The 26,383-nt window shown below is 42.7% G+C and overlaps 1 protein-coding gene across 1 annotated transcript in view; it reads left to right on the plus strand.

Moving 5' to 3' along the window:
• Positions 1-16,050, plus strand: part of LOC144994316 (zinc finger protein 827-like) — a 71,000-nt gene extending 54,950 nt beyond the window's left edge. The window contains exons 9-14 of the mRNA XM_078951780.1: positions 2,292-2,429; positions 4,712-4,883; positions 5,219-5,385; positions 7,307-7,516; positions 8,223-8,400; positions 11,380-16,050. Coding sequence (XP_078807906.1) covers positions 2,292-2,429; positions 4,712-4,883; positions 5,219-5,385; positions 7,307-7,516; positions 8,223-8,400; positions 11,380-12,379 — 1,865 coding nt within the window. The 3' untranslated portion in view covers positions 12,380-16,050. The remainder of the gene's footprint in view (positions 1-2,291; positions 2,430-4,711; positions 4,884-5,218; positions 5,386-7,306; positions 7,517-8,222; positions 8,401-11,379) is intronic.
• The last annotated feature ends 10,333 nt before the right edge of the window (positions 16,051-26,383 follow it).

Raw genomic sequence — 26,383 nt, forward strand, 5'->3', positions numbered from 1 at the left:
CTATGAAGGTATTCAGCCCCTCCGAAATACCACATCAATCCACTGTGCGGGGAAGTCATTTAAGAATCCTTCTCCCTTTCCATTGTTTGTACTTAGACAAGGTTTGGTCAAGGTCAGTGTGTGCAGCCTGAATAAATATACTGTAGACACTAAATAAAAGTCTTGCCTTTGTTTATAAAAGTTGTTGAGCACTGCGGTGAAATGAAATGCAGGTTTTCCCCTTTTGAATGACCCCGTTCTCTGTTCAATTGCTGAGTTTTTAATTGAAAGCACCTATAAATGCTCCGTCTCCTTCTTTGACATGTTTTGTCAGAAGGGAGGGCGGACAGCAGGGAGAACGACAGTGGTGCCGTACAATTAAGTCTTCAGACAAAAAGACTGCTGCTGCAGGCACTTAACATTAAGAATGCGTTTAGTCGGCATCCCACCTGCAGGCCAGATAAGGAACATCTTCCAAATGCGAGCGAGCTGAAGCCAGACCTGTCATTGGCAAATGAACGCATAATCAGTGCTTCAGCTGCTTTACTGAAACTCATTCTTAATTCTTTTCTTTATTCATATCTGCGAGGTCTGAAAGAATAAAACACAAATATTTAGCTTCTGGATATATGACATTTTAAAAGATAATATGCAGTGAAATGGTTTAAAGACCCACTTTGTTTTTTGTGTTTTGAACATGTTCTTGTGGCATTTTTCTCTCATGATGGAGGACATATATAAAAGACTTTAAGATCAAAACTGCCTTTCTGATTTTTTTTTCTTTATTCAAATTGTTGTGAATCAGGAGCAGGCAAAAAATAACATTTAAAAAGATGGTATTTGTTCCGTAGAAGCTACAATCGGCGGGTCACGAGCTCCCTGCTCCACTCCATTCTGATGTGTCCACTTGTAGACAAATAGATCCATGTACATCTTTGTTTTTCTTGTCTGAGCTGACATGTGGCTCGAAACTGTATGCCTGGATAGCTCAGACATTGCTCGCCATTTTTGTTGCACCGCATTGTTAGGTTGGGGTTGTGACAGGCTGTAACTTAGTGGGAGAGCATGTAAACAGAGAGCTCTCAGTTAGTAATGGGACCATCACTCCACAAAGACTATGTCCTAGAAAACTACACAGGTATTTTGATTTTTGGTTAATTATAAAAAGCATGCTTTGTGCATTATTGATAGACCAAAAATCCCACTATTATATAATCCTAACTTAGTGTTGGCAGATCATGTGACACCCCTCACTTTTACTGAAAAACTGCTTTTACATTACATGATTTGGGGATCAAAAAGTGGCTCAGATTATTAACAGATTACTGAGGAAAGTCCCACTTCAATCATCTTTTGATGTATTTTAGAAGTGTTCCCAGTGATCTTTACTCATAATTATGCCATTTTTAGCTAAAATAAAAATAAAAACCTGTAACTTGCTAGGACATTGTTTCCACAGAGCGGCAGTAGAGGTTTGCCTCTAAGATGTGGGTGGAACTGTAGACGTGGAGAAAGCCCTCTCCAACTTCCTGTCATCCATCTTTTGAGATGCTCTCCCATAACTTAACATCACCAATGCAACTAAAATTGCGAGCAATATTGGAGCCATCCAGTCGTTCAGCTTTGAGCCAGATACCAGCTCGGATAAGGAAAAGGAAGACGTCAATGGATCTATTTGGATGAATCGAAATGGAGCGGAGAAAGGAGCTTGTGGCAATCCAAATCTTTTTTTGCATCTTTATAATAAAATACTCAGAACTGCAGTTTTAATCTAAATTGTCTTTATATGTCCTCCATCCTCAGAAAATGTCACTAGAACATGTTAAAAACACCCAAAAAAATTGATTTTTACTGGAGTGGGTCTTTAAAGAAATATATTTAAAAAAAAATAGCCTCAATTTGTCCATTTTTCTCTACTCACTTTGTTCAAGCAATAGGTTTCTAGGGCATCACTGGGAAAAGGCAGGATACACCCTGGAGATTTTGTCTGTCAATGTCAATCACACAGTCTCTCTTAATACCAATTTAGAGTCTCCAAATGATCTCAGAAATCTTTTTGGAGTTTGGAAGAAAGGCATAGTGAGCGGAGAGAACCTACACATGCAAACTCCATGGAGAAGCCAGTATCTTCCCTTCTGTAAAGTAACCGTCTCGCCCGAAAAAACCCTTACACCGGGTTAAGCCTCTTTGAATATCAAATTAGATTTTAGTCACTGCAGCGCAACGCGTTTGGTCCACACGCAGCCAGCAGGACTCTAGTGTCATCAGTCAGTGGTGTGTGTGTGGCTCATCCCCGTCTGTGTGTGCCTCAGACTCTGAGAAGGACGACGGGGAGCCAGGAAACGGGATCTCCCAGTGGCGGCTGCACGAGCAGCTCTTCCCCTGTCCCGTGTGCGGCAAGGTGTTTGGTAGACAACAGACCCTGTCCAGGCATCTGTCTTTACACACAGGTAAACAACCACACCAACACACATCTGCATGCGCGGGGAATGTTTCCTTCTTGGCCAATGTATATACATAGTGCTCATGTTTGTGTTTGCACCGGCCCCAGTAAATAAATAAAGTTGACCGGACTAGATTACCCCTCCTTTAAAGAGATTACCGCCATGATTAGTCCCACTGGGAAAACTGCCCGTCTAATTACCCCGTTAGAAGGATGCCTCTCACAGCGTCAATACACACACAGACACACACACTCACAAGCGCTTGCAGTTCTGACGCTGCTATAACTGTTACCTTTTCTCTCACATTTAAAGACACGCTCCTCCCTCGTGACCTGATTATTTTAAATTTTTTATTCCAAACTTTTAACCCCATCACAATCTTCCGGCATCTTTCTCCGTCCTTTTTTGGCTCCAGAACAAACTGTCTGCGCAACAAATAAAAACAATAACCTCTAGACTGGAAATTAACAGCATTCCTGAGATTCTAGCCTAGTTCACTGAATGCACAAATAAGAGACTTGTGTACCAAATGCCCTCGCACAATGGGACATGCTCTCACATTTAGCAACACACACACACCATCTGAGAGTGTTGGCTGTGAACAGCTTGGCCAAACCACAGAGAGCAGAAGAGGGGGCATATGTCAGTGTGATGGTCTTTTTGGTTTCCCCGGTGACATAAAGGTTGCCTGGCTTCATGTCCTTGGGGCAAATGGTGTATGTGTTCGTACATGTGTGTTTGAAGGGGGAGGAAGGGAGGGGGCGCATCAGAGAAGATGTGTTGTTCTGATCATTTGTTTTTTTTTTTTTTTTGGTTGGGAGGCAATGTGAAAAAAAAAGTGTGCCTTTGACTCTAAACTTTTTCCACAAAAGGACAGTACTAAAAACTTCTACAATTAGGTCATTCTACTCTTTAGATGAACAGAATTGAAATTTTAGGAGCTAGTTTTACTTTTAACAAATATAAGCACAACTGCATGGAAAACTTCTTGCGCTACCTTCACACTGCCCTCGTCAATGCGCGTTAAAGCGGCCACCTCCTATGTAATTTCGTGTTTTGGGCTTCCGTGTTCAAAACTCGTGTTCACGTGTAGCTATATAAGTTTTGCGACCCAAATGCACGTTAGAAGTTAAACCAGTTGAACTTTGACCAATCGGGGACTCGGATTTGGGAATGAATGTATGGATTTGTTTTAGCCGGTGAACCCAGACACGGCATATTTGTTATTGGAATAAAGATAAACCAAGGGCACTCTCCTGAAATGATGGTAATCCATATTTGCCATTGCAAGGATACTTACAATGAACCCAAGTGTTTCCATTTTGTGCCCAAATTGTGGGAATTGTACTGCTTCGTTATTTCTCAATCTACCTACTGTAGGTCGCAGAAGTGCCACTAATTAGTAGAAAAAGAAAATGGTGTTCACACGTGTCCAGTGTGAACACAATGAGCTAAATGAGCATATCAAACATCCGGTGTGTGCGTAGCTTCAGACTTATTCTACTTTTTCATATTTTAAAAATCTTTGCGGCACTACTCTCTGAGAAATCATTTAAAAGTTTAAAAGTTCTGAAGTTAGCCTCATCCTCTACACCCCCCTATTCTTTTCTTTTTCCACCACTCTGTGGTAGATGTCCATGTTGAACGGTCCAACAGATAACCAAGTTAATCCGTTTTAACAGACGCCCTCACATTTGGTCGTGAAAAGTACGGAGAAGTTCACGTTCTTCGGTTTGACTCCAACGCTGGAGGGTGTTCCATGGCGACAAAACAAAGCCCCCTCCACTAAGTTTAACAGTTAGAATTAGGCGTTAGTGCCAAATTGGTGTTAAGCTCTCGCCAAATGTGAAGAAAGGCATTGTGGCCAAAAATCTGCACTTCTGCTTTTGTTTGTCCAAATGACATCGTTCTGGACAAACACACCAACTTCCTGAGAAAATGAACGTTTGTTCATTTGTAACTTTTGTGTTTTATTTCCCTCCGTTTGTTCTCAGCCTGATAGACAAAAACCGGCATTCCTCTAAGATGATGGCTGCTCATCCATTCTGTGATCCTGAAAAATGGGTTTTAACTCTTTTACAGTTTTGTGGCGCCTCCAATAAATGCCCCCCCCCCCCCCCCCAAAAAAAAAAAAGGATGATTTGAAGCAGGAGGCTACAGCAATGATGTGTTACAGTAGTTAACTTCAACAAACCAAACAAAGCATCATCTGTGTTGGCGTACGCAGAAACCAGGGTCTTCTGTGCGTGGGTGTCATTGTGTTTCTTTCTTGTTGGTGTTTCTCACAGAAGAGAGGAAGTACAAGTGTCATCTGTGTCCGTACGCAGCCAAGTGCAGGGCTAACCTCAATCAACACCTGACCATCCATTCTGTCAAGCTGGTCAACACAGACGCTGAGCAAATTGTCAGCGCCGTTACAGCTGAGTCTGCTGAACGCAAGAACTACCCTTACTACTACAGGTGACCATCTAGAGACAAACAGCCCTCGCTGACATTGCTGTTTTATTCCATTTTATTATGTGTTTGTGTTAAAAAGATCAAATTATATACATCTATACCTAACACTTTCTTTATTTACAGTAGCTAATCCTACACCAGTGCCTCAAATATTTAAGTTGCTAAAAAGACTTAGTTATATAGTCAATACAAACTGTACAACTGTACAAATGATACATTTTTCTCTATGAAGAAGCGTTCAGTTGGACTTGTCAGTTACTGCAAGAGAAGAGTGAATGTTATTTTTCTATCCTCTTTCTCACAGTCTTCCTCCCTTCTCCTCTTGTTTCTCTGTCCAGCTGCCATGTGTGCGGCTTCCAGACGGAGCTGAACGCGCAGTTCGTCAGCCACATGTCGCTCCATGTGGACAAGGAGCAGTGGATGTTCTCACTTTGCTGCAGCACCTGCGACTACATCTGCATGGAGGAGAGCGACATGAAGAGCCACATCAGCGCTGGACATGCAGGTAGCCACGCCGTGTTTTTGTCAAAAAGCAGTTTGGCTCTGTGCCATCACATTAAGTGGAAAATGCCCCTATGGGCTGTGATTTCTGTCACTAGAAAACTTAAAGAAAAAGAAAGATACAGATAAATAAATTCAGAAATGATGGCTAAGTAGATAACTGAAACACAGAAACCTGGCGAAGCTTTTGAACAAATTCTCATGGGTGGACATTTTTGAAGGAATGTATTAATGCAGCTTAGTTATAGTTTCATTATTTTTATCTCTAAGCGGTTTAACAACCAGACAATTGACCTTAAACATTGTCTTCTGCGATAAAGTATACAGTTTAGTTGTGTCATAGAGACTTCATAAGCTCACAGTTCAGAGGGTAGCAGAGCTGGATCTAACCGGTGATCCTCCAATCGACTCTCTTCTGACTTTTGAAACTGCTGGACAATAGAAACAGTTTGGACTTTAAAAATAAAAGATAAAAAGCTTCATTTTGTTTATTGCTGGTGTTTGCTTCTTACTAAAACTCACTTTTGCTTCCTTTCTCATCTTGCTGCATTGTAAGCCCAACCCAGACAGTTGAGGGCTCTTAGACCACGGTGGCCTTGTTTGTCTGATAAGGTTGGCCCTTATCGTGCCTGAAGGGAGAAAAATCAATAGGCATTGGGGGGCCTTCAGAGACAAATTCAGTTTATGATGCCACTGTGGCCATCCTTAAAGTTTCTTGGCCTTGTCTTGCATTATCTCTGCCTCACACAAGATGTAAAAGAAACGTTAAAAGTGTCCAGCTCTGGACCGACCAATCCTGATCTTCAGCAAATACCACCTTGCTGGTTTTCCAGCGACCTCTGGCCTTACACTGTTTATTACCTGAATCACATGATTACAGGCACTGAACACACCTGATCCAGGTAATCAGCTGCAAGTATGGAAGAAAAGCTAAAAAAAAAACCTATGGTGATAGATTACGAGTAACATGCTTGAACAATCCTGGTCCGTACTGTACCTGTGCTTCTTGTAAGGATTTAAATACATTTGACAGTCACATTCAATGACTAATGATGCCAGGAACACCATAAAATGCTGCTTATCCGCTAACAAATGTGGACACCTAAGAAAATAAAATAAAATAAAATAAAGAGGTAAGAAGGTTTTGGAAGTTAAATTAACCCTCAATGAAACACTGATCCCAGGGGTTACCATTTGCTTTTAGTTTTGATTTTTTCCGTTTTTCCTAGAATGTCACCGGGAAGTCTTTGTCGTAGTTGTTCTTAACTGACGTCCCATTAAGCGCAGAAATGCGTCTTTTTTTCTGTGCCTAAAACCTTTTTCTAGAGCTGCTGGAAAGCCCATGCTGCGCGGGGCTCGTGTTTGTCCGCATTTGATTGAAGGCAATTATGAGCCTGCCATTACAGAATCATTTCCTCGTGCGGGAAAGCATATGCCCTGCATGTCCCCCACCTGGATATGAGTCTCACTTTTATGTGTGTGTGTGTGTGTGTGCCACTGCATTAAAAAGGGAGGTCAGGCGTTTCAGCAGGCTTTTCTCCCTCTGTTGACTCCCTTCAGAGCGAATGCCCTTTGTTGAGCTGTGCCTCCAGATACCCGCGCCATTTTAGCTTCTTCAGCCATGACCTGGGCTCCTCGGCCCTCCCTCCTGCCTCCTCCCCTTCTTATTCCCTCTCTCTTAACAGTGAATTGTGGACTTAGAGGAGAATCAATAAAAGCACGCTGAATCTTGATTGGACTGTCAGAGTTCCTCACTTGAGGCTGCCTGCTATTATTCTGCTTCTGTGCGTGCATGTTCAAAAATGTGGGGGTAAACAGAAATAGAGTTTACCAGCTAATGAAATATTGTTTTCATTTTGGTGAAAATGATACGGTTTCCTTCATTTCTGTTCTGAAGAATTAACTCTCTGCCTCTTTGTGCCCAGCTTTAAATTCAAGAAGTCCCCTCAGCGAGACCAAGAGCACCTCGTCGTCGCTCTCGGCCCTCAGTGACTCGCTCAACAGCTCGGAGGGCGGAGACATCACCCACGGTAATGAAGAACTCAAAAGTCTGCTAGCTCCGCCCTCCTCTGCAGGCAACCAGGCTGGCTCTGGAAGTCATCTGGGTTCAGGAACTGAAGACAAGTCAGACAAAGGCAAGTCAACGGAGAACTGTTGGAAGCAAGATGCTTTTCACCATTTGAAAAAATGTGGATTCCAGTTTTATTTTCTTATAAAATATTCTAATCAGGGTTGCATTGCCACAGCGAGACACTAAGTGAAAAACATGTGGTTCTCAAACCCATGAAGACTATAAAAAACTGTTGAATAACAAACAGAATCATCAAAATGACCTGCATGATGCTATAAACTTAAAATATCTGCAGTAAAGCCTCTGCTTTTGAGCCTGAATTAGGTTAAGTTTGAATTCATTTGTAGAATAGATTTCTTATTCATTGGTAGCTTTAAGTATTATTTATTTATCATTCATTCAGCGTGATTGACTCAATCCTTTAACACAGGAGATGTCATCTAAAAAACACGCTCATTAACTCTTCAACCGTTAATGTGTTTTTACGAATCAGTTGATTCCAACATAGAGAAAATTGACTTTCCAAATAAATGCTTTGTAAGGTTGTACAACACTTCACCACTAACACAGTGTTTCATCGTGGCGCAAAGGTGGGCTTTTCCCCCGCTTTAGAATCAGCTAGAAATACATGAATCGGGTAAACGGTTGGAGAGTTGTCAAAGCTGTGCTGTGCAGGTTGGATCATCAGGCCAAAACAGCTTCACCCCCCATGTGGAGTAACGTCAAGAGAGTCCTCTAACATCCACTCTGCTCTCTTCCGTTCCCTCCAGGTTTTGAGTGCGTCTTCTGCAATTTTGTGTGCAAGACGCGTAGCATGTACGAGCGGCATCTCCAGATCCACCTCATCACGCGAATGTTTGAATGTGACGTTTGCCACAAGTTCCTCAAGACGCCCGAACAGCTGCTGGAGCACAAGAAGTGCCACACGGTCCCTTCAGGAGGGCTCAAGTAAGGAAAGCAAGTACAGGCAGAGGTTCCTAACTCCACCGGTCCTTCCTCTCACCCATCCTTTCAGTTCCAGAAGCAACACCACAGCAGTACATCTACATCTACACCTACACCGGGGCTGTAAGGGCCAGCATATTGAAATTCGGACGTGTTTTTGTTGTTGTTACTAGAAAGTTGTCAAATAAACTGGGAGCTGTTAGTATCAGCTCCTACAGTGTCAGGTGTAAAGTGGGATTTCATAGACAGTAGCCCATATGTGCGGTCAAATCGGAGCTATTCTTAGCGACGGGGCTTCAATCAGTTATCCTATCTTTTATGTTCATTATCTGCTGCCAGCGAATAAAACGACACAAGATGTAGTTCTGCTGCTCAACAGCTTCTCTTGGCAAAGGAGAACTTATTAGTCCGTGGGTCTGCAGAGGCTTTTGTGAGCAGAAGGGACAGTGGGAACGAGATGGAAATGGGCTACCCCGAGGGGTCTGTTGTTTCTCTGCCCACAATTATTAGCAATGCCAAAGAGAGATATCTGAGAGAATCTGCAGTCCAGAAAGTTCTTTTACCCCTCTCAGACGAACCCCGAGAATAGCATATAATATAGCTGATTTTCAAAAGGAAAAAACCAGTGGTACATGGAGAGCCACCTGTTCTCATAGTAATCCTGCTGGATGTGAGTCCGTTTCTAGTCCACTACACCTGAACCAGCAGCAAGTGGGAGAGGGTTACACCTGATTTACACTGGTCCGTCTGTGGTGGGTCTCCCTTGGGTTCCGTGGAGAGTCCGTCTCACGACAATAACTTAGTTTAAATTGCCTCCATTGCGTCTCTGGTCCATCATGGTTTGTCCTGCCAACCCCATGTCCAGTAGTTCATCCCACTGTCCCTGCTCATGGCCGTCTATGCTCGTGGCTGCTTTGTCAGCAGATCTCCGACTTTTTCCTAATCATTTTGTGTAAAATTTGGTCTTTTTAACATCCAAAGCTTGGCAATGAGGCCCCACCCCCTCTCCTTCTTCACTGAGCCCCATCGTAAAATGCTTGCTTTGTGTCAGAAATTATGTTATGGTTTCGTACTTTCAAAGTTAAACTTTCCTCGTCCATGGCAAAAAAACTACAACGATGTTATCCGCAGGCGACATGCAGGCGATGTCAAAGTTCCGATTGATTAATGACTAGTCTTTGTGTCAATGCAAGGGAGACGCACCGCAAACGGACCAATGGAAATCCTGCTTTAGCTGGAAGAAAAGCAGGGTGGTAGATCCCAAATGGTAGGGTTGGAGACCACTGATAATAAAATGGCCTGGCCCAAATAAAAGCTAGACAAGACAATAATGTAGACAGACTTGAAGCCCATTGTTGTTTTGTGATACAATTCTGGATCATTTGAGCTTAAACAGAGTCTGTATCCACTCCAGAAACATTTAGACATTTGAAAACCTTCCACACACGAAGGGAATTGGAAACATTTTAACAAACAAACCACAGACATTTTGTCAGGGTTATACTTAATGGATACAAGTCATGTTTATTTTTATTGTTTTTGTTCCGTTTAAAAGTCCTTCACATACCTCCAGTCGTTGCATGCAGAGAGCCATTCAGCACCATTATGACTGCCGCCTCATCATGTCATGAACAAAAAAGTTTGTGTTGTGCACATTGTTTCTGTGCAGCCATCAGTGGAGCCGTCTTGCTGTGGGGTGGGGGCATTTCACTGAAAATAAGTAGAAAGCTGATTGAGGTGTCCTTACTATAGCCTCATGCTACGCTCACACCGGACAGTCGGAAAAGGCTCGGTTTGAAATGTTAAAGTGGTGCAAATCTTGCTCCGGCCTTTTCCTTTAATATATGTTTTCCGACATATGGAAGTCGGTGTCAAATGATTCCGGCCAGACACAAACCACATTTATTCACTTCTCCTCCGCAATCAATGTTCGAAAGGTTGGCACTTCCTTGAATAAATAAGGATGCCATCCATACATCACTGCCAAATCCGACTCCCTGATAAGTCAAAGTTCAACCAGGTTTAACTTTAAACGGGCGTTCAGTGGATGCACGTTTCGTTCGTACAGTGCAAAAATAGTTATAGAATGAACATATGAGTTAAAATCGCAAAGGTCCAAATGTACGTCTGGTCACATAGACTTTTCATTAAAGTGGCCACTTGAGCGCGTGTTGCTGAGGCCGGTGTGAACGTAGCTTCAGAGATTTACAGAGAACTTTTTTTAAATATTTGAAGCTGGAGCTGAATCTCTTTAGGCAGCACCTTTTAGAAACATTTTTTTGTGATAATCCTTCTTATCTAAAAAGTACCCAAAACATCTTTTTTTTTTCCCCTTCAAATTTTTTTTTTTTTTTTTACAGAAAATATTTAAAATGTACTTATTCAGTGTAGATAACAGCAGAAAAATCCAAGTTTTTTAAATATTTTCTATTGGGTGTCCACCTTTAATTTGCAGTGTAATTTTTAGAAAGGCATAGGAGCAGACAGAGGCAGAGCAGTAGGTGTAGGGTGGTGCGAGCACCACAGGCAGTGATGAGAGAGAGGGCCTTGACCATTTTGAGGTTTTTCTGAGGTGATTCTGTTCTGCAGGGTTTGTGAAGCGCTTTGGGCCCCAGAGCAGATGAAAGGTGCTATTTAAATGTAAGTGCCACTCATTCCTTCATTTCCCCTCATGTCCTGTTGCTCCAACCTTTTTTCCTCCAGCCTGTCACCCATCCTTCCTCCGCCCCCCCGAACCCCCTAACACACGCATCCCTGACCCATGCCAGCTCTTTCACCATTACCACATACTTTTTTTTTGCAAAGCCTGTAGAACTGTTGGTCATAGACTGTTTTCCTTTATCTGTCCTCCTTCCTTTGTCATTTTGTGTCCAATGAATGTCAAGGTGTGTTACATGGTTGTGAGCGTACACTTTCCTTTCAACTGTCCTCTGCTTTTTGTGTGTTGTGTCCTCCCTCCTTCCCTTGTGTCGCATTAACCAGGTGCCCTTTTTGCATCTACTCCACCAATCGTCCAGCGGCCATGGAGTGCCACCTGAAGACGCACTGTAAGATGGAGTACCGCTGCCGCATCTGCCAGGGACTGTGGCCCGACCAGGCCTCCCTGGAGGCCCACATGCGGGGGCATCGCCTGGGAAACCACTACAAGTGTGAGCAGTGTGGCTACCTGTCTAAAACGGCCAACAAGCTGATCGAGCACGTGCGAGTGCACACGGGCGAGCGGCCCTTCCACTGCGACCGCTGCTCCTATAGCTGCAAGCGCAAGGACAACCTGAACCTGCACAAGAAGCTGAAGCACGCGCCGCGCCAGGTTTTCGGCTGCCAAGAGTGCCCTTTCACCACCACACACCCCTTCGTCTTCAGCCGCCACCTCAAGAAACACCAGGGTGGAGCGTCGGAGGGGCTGGACGGCAGCTTAGTAGGAGGAGAGGAAGAGGGGGAAGAGGAAGGGGCGGGGAGGGAGGAGCAGCCCGCAGAGGGAACATCACCCGGGCGCTCCTCCCTGCAGAGGAGCCGGGAGAGCATCTTGTTCGGCGGGGGAGGAAGCAGTGGAGGAAGTGGGAGCAACAGCCCTCTCATGGGTCTGACGGCGTCTCAGGCACTCCAGTCCGTCGCTCTGTCGCTCACGCTGGGCAAGTCCCGCCAGCTGGACCCCGCCGGCCATCTCCACCGCAACGGCAGCGGCGCCACCAGGAACCACGGGGGCGTCGGCAGGAGCGGCCCCTCCCTCTTCCCCCCCTCCTCCCGCCACACGCTGGAGCAGTACAGGAACTGCAACCCGGCCCATCTGATCCCCCTCACCACCCTGTTCACCCACAACCGCCGCTTCACATTCCACCCACTGCTCAACTCCAAGTGTCGACCTCTCCTCTCCCCTCCTGACTCAGCACCCCCTTCCTTCTCCTCCCCCTCACCGTCCTCCTCCCACAAGCACTCCTTTCTTGCCTACCTGGGACTGATGGAGAGGGCCAAAACTGTCTGACACCCCACCCCCCATTTCCCTCACCCTTTGGACTGTGACCACTGCAGTGGGAGCAAAGTTTTTTCCTTGTTTGTTCTAATCAGACCAGCAGAATAAGCTGGACCAGACAAGCATATATATTAAAGAACAGAAGAAAAACAAACATTTATATGAGAAAAACGCTGTACATGCTAAAAAAAAATGCATTTATATCAAAAAGCTGCTTTTCTTATCAGTTCTATCAATTGAATTATTACTACTTCAGATACTCTTTTTCTGTTTTTGTTTCTGTTTTTAAGCATCGGAACGACCTGGACCCAGTGGCTTTATCTGCTGAAACGAACGTATCCGTTATTTTTTAGTTGTTTTTTTTTTAAAGATATCTTCTGTAGTCGTTTGACTAGATAAAAAAAGGTTAAAAAGACAAAACAAACTTTGCAAGTGCTATCTTTTAGTGCATTTTTGTCCAGTGCTATTATGCATTGAAAGAGCATGCCTGTCTCTGTGTCTCAGCTAGCTTTGACGTCATTAGGAAGCCGAAATTCGAGATATCCGAAAGTGTTAGCGGTGGGCGGAATCAAAGGAATTCTTTTCATTGAAAAGGTAACGTTTCCCCAAACAAAGCCTCAGACCACGCACTTAACTATTTATCAACTTTGTACAGTTTTTTAGCCCCACCCCCTCCTCCTTTCTCTCCTTTCCCATCTTTTTTCAGTTTTGTTGTATTTTTGTACGATGGTGAAACTGTGTTGTGTGCTGCTGCTGATTTCACTTGCGTCTCAGAAGGAACGTCGTTTTATCCGACTCCGAATCAGTACTTGTTGATAATCTTTGAAGTGTAAGCGGATAAAGTGTAAATATGGAAAACGTTCCCATTGATCTATGGTGAGGAAGCAAACAGAAGAACATTTCCAAGATAAATACAAACTGTTGAATCTGCACTCGCAGGTGAGGAATGTTGTAGATAGAGGGGTCCCCAACTCTTTTTCCCACAGTTCAGCAGCCATAGTTAGATCATTAGCAGCATTAGCATAATCCAAAACCACAGTTTTTGAATGAAATGTCAGATGTTGATGAGATCAACTGAAAAACTCTGATAGAAGTTTATGCTTTAGTACCCTTCTTCTATTAAAACCTTCTGCACCTCTTCTGAACTTCTGAATCAACTGTAAAAACGAGCCCCAAGAAATGAGTCAAAAATTCCTCAAATATGAAAAACTATTTAAATTAAAAAAAAATTAAAAAAAATCCGCCAATAGGGTAAGAAAAATACTCTTTCCAAGAATTCTTATTTTAAGAAAAAATGTGAATGACTGATGCTACGTACACGCACGGCGGGTTCCTGAACGCACTTTTAGCATGTGGTGGTCACGCCCGACTGTCGCTATCTGATACTAGCACACAGTTTTAACGTGCGTTCGTTCGGTGGCTGTGAGCGCCCATAAAAACGTCAGCGTGCGTTGCCGTGGGCGATGTGTACGTAGCATAAGGCACATTTTTTCCAAACTATTTTCTGCTTTTGAAATGGAAAATAGGTCACATTTTCTTGAAATGAGGATCTTTTTACTTTCTTAAAATTCCGTTTTTGCGGTGAAAACCACCACTGCAGCTTCCTTCTGAGACCAGGCTGATGTCAGCACGGCTCTGTCACAGCGTCACGCCGACCATATTTAGGAAAGATATATGAGAAACCTGTTTTGTGGAGGTGACCCGCTCTGGGTCAGGAAGCTGCCCACAGCCCAGGTCACCTACAGGCCGATTCAATGGTGCTTTTTGGAGCTTTTTTGTAATTTTTTTGTGTACAAAAAAAAGAGAAGAAAAAAAAACTTGTTCCCAAATGACTTGAATGAATGTATTTTTTTTGTTGATGTACATGGAAAAAAAAAAAGATGCGATACAGAAATCTGAACAGGGATGTCTTATGTGCTGGTATAGAGAGGAAAAGTTTGTGTTTGGTGGCCTTTCTGTGTCTGTTTCTTCAGTTTTTTTTTTTTTATTATTATTATTATTTTCACTTTTTTACTGAGCCTTTTACATCATACTAAACATTTTCTACTAACATATAAAAGAACCCATGGCGAGGAGAAGCTCCTGCAGGTGCAATGATGAAGCAAAGCCATGCGTTTGTACAGCGGTGAGTGAAACGGCACGGCTTCTGTCAGGCCGGCAGACGTGGTACTGCGTTTTTTTGGTTCCCTCTCCACCACCACCCCAACCCCCCACTTATGTCATCCTCTTTGAGTTTTAATTGCACTTAACGTGGTTACTCGTCAAGCCAAAAGCACTTAAACCTTTTTTTTTTCCCAAAGCGAAAAAGATGGAGCAAGTTGCAGAACTGTGAAGCAGATTTTTGCAGCTTGTAAATGAGTCGTTGGGAATGTCTGCTGGTGCAAAAAAAAAAAAAGGGTCTGTCTCTGTGAAATTAGAGAAAGTCAGTGAACACAAAATGCATGAAATGGACAGTTGAGGTTAAACACCCCCCCCCCTCCTGGGAACTAAAGGTCCCAGGCTAAATTCATTTTTGCACAGTGCTGCACTTTTTTTGATCATAAGAATATTTATCCATGTGAAAAAAAAGTCATTTGTTTTTAATTAGGCAGCATAGTACAAGTATTTTGTTTTCTAAAAGCTTTACCTGTTCTTGTGCTCAAGCTCCTAAGTGGTCTTCAAGCCAAAACCCCTTATTTTTACTGTTTCCTCGTTTTGTATCTGCTGTTGCGTTTTCTGTAATGAACAACCCTTTTTGCTGTTTAAACCGTGCCAGAAAGGAAAAAAATTAATAAAAGAAAACTTGAGTATTATCAAGACCAAAATTACGACTCACAGCGCGATGTGATGTTAGGATTCAATCCGTCACGTCCCGCCCCGCCCTGAAGCGTCCCAACACGACTGTCCAACCTCTAGCTTCCCCTGACAGCCTCTCTCCGTACTGTTTACTGTATCTTTTATACTCTAGTGCCACTTGGTGGAAGTAAACCACCTGAGACTTCTGAGAATCAGTCAAACTAATGATCAGAGTCCAAGGGGAAGGAATATAAAAACAAAAAAGGAAAAGATGTCCTTAAAAAGAATGTCTGATCTCAAACGTCTGCCTTTGACCTCAGCACGATTATGAATGGCTGCACTTCTTTTAGTTTGCAGATGAAACAGGTGACAGGGCCCCCTTTCTCTTTTTTTTTTGGTTTAAAAAAAGAAAAACTTGTATTTTGAGCACTTATTCTGTTGCAGCACGGTGACCTTCCCGAAAACTCAACTACCTTTTTTTGGGTGTGTTTTTTTTTTTTTTTTTTTTGCATGTCCTCCCTCTGGTCCTTTAGTGCTTCAGTTTTTTTTCGTTTTTTTTTTTTTTTCAAACTAACCCTCTCCCTTCCTTCGGTTGCATTGAATTAGCGTCATACTGAAACGTCTACAATCATTTAGCTTTAAAAAGCTGTATTTTATGGTTAGGAAAAGGCTCAGCTATGTAACTTTTGGCACTCGGTCAGGATTGCAATGTGCTGTACAAAGCTTTTTTTTATTACTCCATTGTTAAGGCTGTACAGGGTTGTGACAATAACTGGTAAATGGATCATTTGTACTTTTTTTTTTTGGTTTTGTTTTGTATTTGTTTTCTTCGTTTGGCATTATGTTAAGTTTAACTTGCCAGATATAAATGTAACAGGATTTGAAAGTAAAGCTTACATCAGATATTATTCTGGTTGTGTGTCTTTTTGCTCCAAAAAGGTCTTTTTATATTCATTTATTTATCAAACCAACATTTTGCAATCACAGGTTCCAGTTCAAAATCTTAAAACCTTAAAACATACAGTTAAGATAAATATTTTATTGTCATTTAATTACTTTTAAGCAAGCAGTTGGAGTTTGTGCATTTCCGACTGCAAATGTTTTGTATTTTTAGAGCCGACAGCCATATGGGAATAAAGAACTAAAAAATAAATGACTAAACATTGCTGACAAGTCCCTAAATCTCTGCATTTATGACCAGTTTTTTTCATTTTTGTCCTTTTTATAAAGCAGGAATAAGCTAACTAACTCTCCACACACTGCTGTCCACTCCCAATAATCAAAATTGATCAAAACAAAAAGAACGCTAATTAGTTTTTCCTAATGATGATGACAACAATCTGCTAAATGTAAATGTACCACACTGACATGCATAGTAGTGGATTGTTGGAGGAAACCTCAGAAACCTACACATGGCGTGGAGAAGACATCCGTCTGTTATCTACACCCACTTCATCCTGATTAGGCTCACGAGGCTCGCTGGAGCGTAAAGGTAAGGCACACCCTGGACAGCGGTACATCACATACAGAGACATCTGAGGAAACAGTCATTTGGTTTTTGGCTGTAGGGGGAAATGCCTGAAGAAAATCCATGTAGGGGGAGAATATGAGCGATGCAAATAAAAGTTGGAGTCATCGGCAGTCCATGTAAATGTCAAATCCTGTGTGCTTCTATAGAGCTTTTACATAAGGCTCAAAGTGCTTTACAGTCACAAATTCCATCCACCCATGAACCAAACCTGTGACCTTCAGGATTCAATCAAAGGTCGACCACTCCACCTCTGCAGCACAGCCGGCTCACTACAGAGTTGCACTGCAAAATCAGAAATCCTAGAAATAAGGCAACATTTCCTTAAATTTGAACAATTTTCTTTAAATAAGAAAAACAAATCTGTCAATGGGACAAGAAAAAATGGTTTGATCAATGATTACTATTTTAAGAAAAAAATCTAGTCTCTAAGATTTTTTCTTAACCTAAGATTATTTTGCTATTAAAATTTAAGATTTTCTTCTTTTTTTTTGCAAGACGATTTTTCCTGAAACAAGTCTTTTTACTTTCTGAACAGTCCGTTTTGGCAGCATGGGGGGGGGGGGGGTCTCAGTAATGTGAAATCCCAATTTCTCCAAGCTTTTAATGACATGCATTATCAAAAAGTGAAAGCTTAAGCAGACATGCTACTGACTACAGAGTGAATCGTTGTGTCTGCATTCATATGTGTCTTTAGGATCTAAAGACTTAATTCTAGTTAAACACTCCAATAAACAATTTACTGACCATTTCCATTACAGTTTCTCTAACTTACAAAGTGTGAAAAAATGGCAGCTGTGCAGCCTGTGACACTAATCCAAACCTCTATTGTGACAAATTCTTAAAGCTGTAAAATAAAATCTTTAAAATGTCACAAAGTGAATTCAGAATATTGTTTTCCCACAAGTTGAACAAAGACATTTTTAAAAAAGCCTCAATTTTCAAGTTTAAAGGTTTGAGAAACGATAAAACATCTTGGAAAGAGTGTTTTAACTACATCAGATCAGATTGGAGACTAAACCATAGTTTGACATGTCAGATGTGGGAAAGTTCTGCGATACTCATAACATGTTTGTGAACAGCAGGAAAATGTCTGCATTTGCCAGACGTTCCTGGGAAATCAGCGAGGGTGTGTGTGATGATTAGTTTATCGACTTTTCTCCGTTTGACAGCAGCTTCAACTTTTTCATTGCTTTAGAAATGCAGCTTTTTCTACCAACCAATGACCGAACTTGCAGAAAATAGCAAAACATACATGTTTGGATCATAGTTTTGGTTTGACCATTTAGGGTTTAAAGGTCACACGGCGCATAAACCGCAGGTCAGGGTCACTGTGTTATTTAACCCTTGTGCTATCCTAGGCACTTTAACATTGGGAGATGGGTCATCTAGACCCACTAGACAGTGCTCTGAACCTTTTTTTCTTCAATGATTTGTGAACCTCACTGGTGTCCATGGATTATATGAAATCTTTCCACCTTTATCCACCTTTGTCATGGCAGGGAGAACACGTCAATGTAAGGGTGGGGTCATCTAAGATAGCACAAGGGTTAAAGCTACAGAAAATTCCAACATTAGGCTTAATGTGAGTTTTGTGGCAACATCTCAATGGTCCCAAATCCCCAAAAGGTTATGAAGGTACACGTTTACATTGACCTTTCTAGATAAACCTAATTTGGGTATAAATATACCTGGAGAACACCATAAGATGGTCTTTAGTAAAGTCCCTATCCTATCATCTTATTGTAAAAGCATTCTTGGTGGTCTTTTACTTATGATTTCGTCTTTTTGAGCCAAATTAAAAAAAAAACTGTGTCGTTTTCTAGGACATAGTTTATGTAGAGCAGCACTAGCTCTTTAGAAATGTGCTTTTAAGTTGTGGGTGGGACTGTTGGCGTGGAGAACCCCCCCCCCCCCCTTTCCGGTTGCTGAGGGGTCTCTGTTTAAGCAGAGCTCTTTTTAACCCCCCCCCCCCCCCCCCCCCCCGCCCGATTCACAGCGATTCTGAATAAAGACATATAAAAAAATGTCATTTTAAGTTTCATTTTCTTTACATGTATCCTTCATCATCAGAAAAACGGCACAAGAACATGTTAAAAAAGAAAATTTTCATCGGAGTGGGTCTTTAAAAAGAGTATGAAAACAGGGTGGTAGGTTTAGGGGATGTTATCTGGACTTGGTTTTAAAGTTCAAAGACGTTTCGCCTCTTATCCAAGAGGCTTTGTCAATTCTGAATTAGCTGGTAAAAGGGCTGGTATATATGCGCTCATGGGGGAGGAGTCAGACCTTAAACTGGATGGTATTGTCAACTGGTATTGTCAACTACATGGTTTCGGGTCGTTAAGAGTCCTTTGTCCTCAGCTGGGGGTTGGGGAGCCAATGACTCCCTCTCTAAATTGGTCATCTCTTTCAGCTGTTAACGACTCAGGTGGAACTGGTTTGGTTTGTTTAGGTTTCAAAACACTGCCGTAGATGGATGGAAGAATAAACCTGAGACCGCCATTCTTATTAAGAGAAGGTTTATCCTTCTTGACAAAGATGGCTTCTTTCACTCCTCGTTCAAACCATCCTTTCTCTTTGGCTAGAATTCGGACTTCACTGTCCTCGAACGAGTGGTTTGTGGCCTTCAGGTGGAGATGCACTGCAGAATTCAGAATTGACAAAGCCTCTTGGATAAGAGGCGAAACGTCTTTGAACTTTAAAACCAAGTCCAGATGACATCCCCTAAACCTATTACAATGGAACCAACCTGGATGAATGAGAATCTTCATAGATATGAAAACAGGGGTTTACTAAAGTCTTATGTCAAATAAAATGCCTCTGAATGGTCTCAATTGTGTCCAAAGGCGACACTCTCACCACAGCTTCGAGAATGAGATGTATCAGTGACTACAGAAAAAGTACTAATGGTTTTTGCAGGGCGTGGCTTTCCCTAACATACAACAGTGGTCGACCATTATAATAATAAGGAATGGGCTCTGTCATGGTGTCTAGCTGGTGTTTTTATTAGACCAGTGGGAGGTCTCTCTGCCTCTCCTTTCTCAGATGTAGTAATGAAAGTTACAGCACGTTCTTGCCCAGCCAAAGGTTGGCCCTGCCTAATGAAAACAGATGAAGCAGAGATAAAGTGTTTGCCGACATTAAGGGACTCATTTATCACCGTTAGGCCCCGAGCTATAGAACACCTTGGTATGGAGCGCTGCTGTATCGGGCCTCTCAGCTCCTCAGCGTCTTGCAGGCAGGAGCAGCGACGCTCCATCTCTCCTCTCCCATTCGTTTTCATTTTTAAGGGGGAAGTTTTGCTCACATTTGATGTTTGCACACACACTAACCCGTAGAGCTGCTATATGAGGGATTTAAATAAAAAATAAAAAGACTTGGGTAGTTCTTTGTGGACTTTCCTTCACCTCTCCTTAAATATTGACCCAGGATGGTTCAACAGCCATCCAGAGCTGGATCTCGTCTGTCGAGGAGGTGCTCTTATCTCTGCGCTCGTCTCGACTCAGCATTAATGAATCTTTTCGGTGGTGTTTAAAGCTGCTTAATTAAGTTCAAAGCAGCGCTCGGGGCAGCGCGCGCCTGCTCGGCTGACCTCCCTATGAGTGGAAGTGTTAAGAAGTGACATGCAGGCACTGCAGGGGATAGCTATTGATTGAAAAGATAGAAAACCCTTCTTTTTTAATAATATTACACACATACGGACTGTTTTTCTTCAGCTGTACAACGATTCCCTTCTTGTTGGGGGGGATTTTAGCGAAGAAGTCGGCAAATGTCTCAGATGAAACCAAACGCCAGAGTTTTCCCTCATCCCAATAATAGCCCTTCACCTCAGACCGAGCTGTCTGCACAACGTTGACCTTTCGACACCACCTCGCTAAAGTTGCCCGCTGCCGATCAATAGCGTGTTAGCTGTTTGTTTGTAAGTTCAGGCTGCCTTGGCTTTATTACAGCTGCTGCGAGTCATGAGGGAGTCGTGTACTGCTTTGTGCGGGAGAAGCTCCCTCTTGTTTGCCAAAAGTGTAATCCCACCGTGACCTGCTGCAACCCTGCCCTGAGAAGAAAGCTGCTTAGACAGAAGTGTGTGTCTGCAGGAGCTACAGCTGCCTGGCCTCTCTCCGTCTCCTTCCTCTCCGGTTGCTCACAACACACTCCGCAATCTGCAAATCTTCCTCTCCACAAATATTCATCAGTACGCCTCACTCAGCATCTGTACTTTTGACTCATCCATCCACCAATGTGGCCACAAGCCTTGGAAGGAGTCAATGCTTTACTGAGTGAAGACAAATCAAGCTCTTTTTCTTTTCTTTTTTTTTCCTTTTTCTTTTTCTTTCCCCTAGCTCAAACAGAGAAAATAAACACACCAAGTCTTGCCACAGATAACCTTCAGTGCAGGCTGCAGAGCAGGACCACTGGTGCACAGAAAAGAGAGGCTGAAGAAAAGAAAATGACCTCTGAAATCGATTTGGTTTGGGTTGAAGTCAGGGCTAAAACTGCACGCAACGAGGTCCCGCTGGGGCCGCTTGTTAAAAATCTATTTGTCTTTGTGAAGATGAGAAACAGAAATGAACTAGTGAATGCAAAACTTCATGTTTATTTAAACCCTAATGCGTGGAAGTTGTAGGAGTTTTGCCTCAGCGCCTGGGAGCTCGCGCAGATTTATGCAGAGGGCAAAAGATGTCACACCGAAGCACAAAGATACCCCCGATGTGCACCTCAGAGAGCTGCAGTGAAAAATGGCCAGACGTGCATGTACGTGCATGCAGAAACATGCACGTTTGGTGGCCACCCAGGGGGCAAAGCACACCCCCCCCCCCACCCCCACCCCTCTTTCTGCCCACTCCTCCATGACATTTTTTTTTTTTTTACCAATCTCACGGGTGAGACCCCGTTTTGTGGGGGTCAACAGGAATCTGGCTCAGGAATCACCGCAGGGGGGTTTCAGGGGTTGAAGTCGAGGGAGGGATTACCCACAAGCATCTGGGCCTGGCATATCTAAACACTGGGGTCAGCAGGAGGGAGGGGGGTACGGACCACTGCCCCCTCCCTCCTGCTGCTCGGCCACACCCACCCAAGTGATGAATGCATTGTACTTGCGAGGAACAGGAGCAGCGACGTATTATCATGTCTGCGAAAAACAAGGCCGCCACCTCCCCTGCTGCTACACTCCACAGTTACCATGGTAGTCTGCGACAAGCTATAGGTCGCTCTGTTTCTACGGGTAACAATCGCATCTACATTATTACCACACTCAACTTACAGACTCAAATTACACCAAACGTCTGCTAAAACCTCTCATACTTTTTATTTAAAGCCATGATTTTAGGGGTCAGATGTAAAGACTTATAGTTTCACAGAACCAACTCTGTTTCCTTGGGTTGGGTAATGAAGCGAAACCCAACCCGGGAAATCTGCAAAAGTAAACCGAACCAATCAGACAAAAGTAAACTGGGCGCTAACGTTGTCTGAGTCATGCTAAGAAACAGCTTCAAAGTGTCTCTATTATGAATCATAAAAAAAAAGAAAAAGTGAAATCTTAAAGGATAACAAGCTTCATCTCAAACTGCTTGCTAAAGATGAAGGCTGATTATAACCTGGTTAAATCCATTAATTATCTCATGCACTTGAGCTTTTAATGATTTCCATGATTCAATTATCCTTAACCGAATTCCTGTCTTCAATCAATTAAATCTGTAGCTGCACACTCATCCATCTTCTAATCGGGACATCGGGAATCCCTCCATTCATTCTCATTTGGGAAACAAATTAGGAGTTGCAGTCATGTACTCACGCTCATCTTTCATCCACACGTGTTATAACCTTCACTGCAGTGTTTACTTTGACAGCTGAGTGTTGAAGAAAAAAAAAAGAAATATGGCAGCTTATTTTTATTTATTTTGTTAAAGTTTGCAGATGCTGGGAGATGTGGTGGAGAACCTGGAATAAACAGATTCGCTGCTCCAATCTGTGTCCCACTTTTGTTTAAAGGCTCAAACGCATCAACACCATTCACTAGAACCCTGAGGAACATTTCACTTGACAAGATCATTTAAATCAATCCTGGAATTTTAAGATCCACTCCGATGAAAATAGTGTTTTTAGCATGTTCTTGTTTTTCTGGTGATGGAGGGCGCATATGAAGAAAAGTGAGCTCAAAATTCTGAGTACGTATTTAATGAAATTGCTGCAAATCAACAGCAGGTGACAAAAATGTGGTTGGAAAAAGAGCTAATTTGTGACGTAGGAAATATACTGGGAGGGGCCAAAAGGCTCCCTGCTCCAACCTCTCATCATTGGGGAGGAGAAGGAGGCGGGGTTCCTTGGTGCCTACCATCCCGCCCATAATTCAGTGGCGAGTTTCTAATGAACTCCGGCTACTCTGCACTAACTATGTCCTAAAAAAAACAAAAAACATACTTTTTATATTTTTTGCAAAAACAGCATAATCCTAATAATAAAAAAGAAAACACTGGGAACACTTTGAAATAAGATCCAAAGATGATCGGAGTGGGACTTGAAATGGAAGCCTTAATATTAGGTAATCCAACACGTGGAACTGTGCATGACATTAGTTTAGTCCCTTCGCAGTCAAATTAGAGAAAGAAGAGGCAAAAAGTGTGAGAGGTGTGGTTGCCAAGGTTCTGAAATAGTCATTTAACCCCATTGGTTGAGACGCGAGCCAAGGGCAGCGCAGCCTTTCACATGCTGCTCTTTCCATCTCTATTATCACCTCTGTCTCATCCCAGCAGACACCAATATGGCTCCCGTGAAAAGGGTTTAGCATTCTGGTAAATGAAAATACCAAACTGTGCTCTTTCTGCTCAGACCGTGGGCTGAAGATCAGGGATGGTTTATCTCTGCTGTGCCCTTCTCTTTAGCAAAATGTTGCAACACCGGTGCCAGCAGCGGAGCCGAGCGTCAGGGATGGTCTGGTCACTTTTAACATTAGAGGAGATCAAAAAGGCCCAGCGAAAAGCACTGGCCTTGTTCGAGCTTCTTAATATGACTGACTCTGGCAAAAAATAAATAAAACAGACTTCAGACTCCTCACATCCAGCAGCAGCGTGAAGCAGCTTTAGATGTCTGTGGTTGGAGGGTAGCTTCTGCTCCATCTTTTCTTAGACCAATCTCTTTTACTTTTTTATTTTTGTGTGTGTGTGTGGGGTGGGGGGTGAGTGTACATTCCCTGGCATAATTGTCAATAGAGCTCCCCCTTGAGAAGCAGCAGAATGGCCATCGCAACAATTACCCTGACAGCTCTTTTCTAAAGTGCACTTGATTTATTTGATTTAGCTAAGATTAATGGCCCTCCCTGCTAGCAGGCCTGCCTGAGATGCGCGGGCACAGCGCCGGGCTTCCTGCTGCACATGCAAACGGGTGTGACAGCACAGAAACAGAAACCATATCCAAATCACAAATCATCTTTGACCTTTACCATCAAGCCCAAACCTTGGCCGACTGGACTAACCGTGTCCATTTGATGAAATGTCATATTTCTTCTGCACACAATGAGAAAAAAATAATAACATAGTAAATTTGTGTTATTTAAATAGACAAATGAAAAACAAAAATCCTAATCCACAGAAAACATGTTGGGCTTTCCTGGGAGGGGTGACCAAGTGCTTCTGGTGTAGTTTCAAGGTGTATAAGACCCCTCCCGCTTCCAAAGGTCTCCCCAAAGAGTAACCATGGTCTCTTGTAAAACTCTGGTTTGTTTCCATCCAACAGGGGCTGTTTTTGTGGAGCTGAGCCTTTCACCGGTGCCAAGCACAATCCAACTTCTGTTCAGTAGGAGAATTTCCACTGCATTCAGCAAAGCCCACTAATCTTCGAGCAGCAACAGAGTTCTTAGGTTCAGCCAGTCACTGGTGGTGGCTAATTAGACTTACTTGAATATGAAAAACAATCTTGCTGCAGCGCGTCTGACCACATGGACCTGTTTCCATAATGGGCTTTTACCAAGAAAAGACTTTTAGTTGTAGCTGTAGCTAACCCCAACAAACAGAAGCTGGAGTAGCTGCCTCTGGCTAAAGAACTACTAAACAAGAAGCAATCATTTTCAAAAGGCGCTCTCAGCTGAGTGTTTCCTTCTAGATGTACAACAATCAATCCCCTGCTTCCTTGTTTTGATGTACAAACAGAAAGAGGGGTTCAGTTAGTCAACTTGGTTCTGTGGAACACCAGACGTTGTCCTATCACAGGTGACATGCTGATTCTAGCAGCAGACATCTACTGACCACCTGCAGCAGGAGCCATGCATCTGACTGGAGGACCCCAGATGCTTAAACACCCATTCTGATGTTTTTAGCATGTTCTTGTAGCATTTTTCTGACGATGGAGAACAAATATTAAGAAAATAAAGCTTCACGTTGCATTTCGGAGTATTTTTTGGTTGAAATTGTTGTGAACCGGGAGCAGATGAAAAAATGGGGTTGGAAAAAGCTTGTAGCTGCAAGCTTCATTGTAATGCATCCACATTTTTGTTTTCCTTGTCTGAGCTGGCATCTGCCTCAAAACTGTACGGCTGGATAGCTACGATATTGCTCGCCATTTTTTGTTGCACTGGTAATGTTGGGTTGGGGGTTTGTGAGGGGCTGTAAGCTAGAGGGAGAGAGTGTAAACAGAGAGCACACAGCAACGGGGAGGGGAAGAGGGGACCGGGCTGCTTCACGCCAAAGGTCCCGCCCACAACTCAGAGGTAAAATTCTGATGAACTACTGCTGTTCTGCAGAAACAATTTTTTTTTCTCATGATTTAAAGACCACTGGGAATGCATTACAATAGTTGAAAAGACTATCAGAGTGGGGCTTTAACACATGAGGTGGTAGCAACAACAATAGATGTTTGGCACTGACAGGTAGGATTAAATTAGCTAAAAATAACAGACTTTCCAAAACTATAAGATTCACTGTCAAGGAAAATTTCTTACAACAAAATAAACTACCACATTTCCTTACTTGTTATTCTAAGAATAAATGTTTAAAAAACAAATCAGATATTTTTCAAAATCTAACTTGTTTAATCAAACATAAAAATGGCGTCTAAACATTTTGTTATGCTTTTTGTACATTTTAGTAAACATCTAACGAATGGAATTCATCGCACACTAATTATATTTTGATCTATTTTCAAAGCGTTCCTATTGGTCTTTCAATTATGATTTTGCCATTTTTAGCCAAAGTTTAAAAAAACTGTCATTTTTAGGACATAGTTTCTGCAGAGCGGCAGTCAGCCTGCCCCTGCTCTCAGATATACGTCTGTTTACACGCTCTCAGCCCTTACACCCTATAAATAACATCAGCGGTGTAACCAAAATGGCGAGCAATATTCGAGATATCCAGCCGTACAGTTTTGAGCCAGATGCAGCTAAGACGAGGAATTGAAAGACTTCCATGAATCTAGTTGTCTAAAGGTGTGGCCTGTAGCTTTTACAACTGTATTTTTTTGTCTGCTTCTGATTCACAATGCTTTGAATAAAGAAATACGCAGAAATGCAACTTAAAGCTTAATTTTCTTTATATGGCTCCTCCATCCTCAGAAAAATGCTACAAGAACATGTTAAAAACAGCAAAAACACGCTTTTCATTGGCATGGATCTTTAATTAATATGGTTTGCTTCTCTTTTTTCGTCTTGCGAGGCTTGCTGCTTTGAGGAGCACCTGCCCCCACCCCCAGCACAATGTGCCAGGAAGCCCCACTTACAGCTAGCTGGCTGG

The sequence above is a fragment of the Oryzias latipes genome, chromosome 1 (assembly GCF_053564925.1).
Source record: "Oryzias latipes strain Hd-rR chromosome 1, Olatipes_Hd-rR_3.1".
NCBI classification, from domain to species: domain Eukaryota; kingdom Metazoa; phylum Chordata; class Actinopteri; order Beloniformes; family Adrianichthyidae; genus Oryzias; species Oryzias latipes.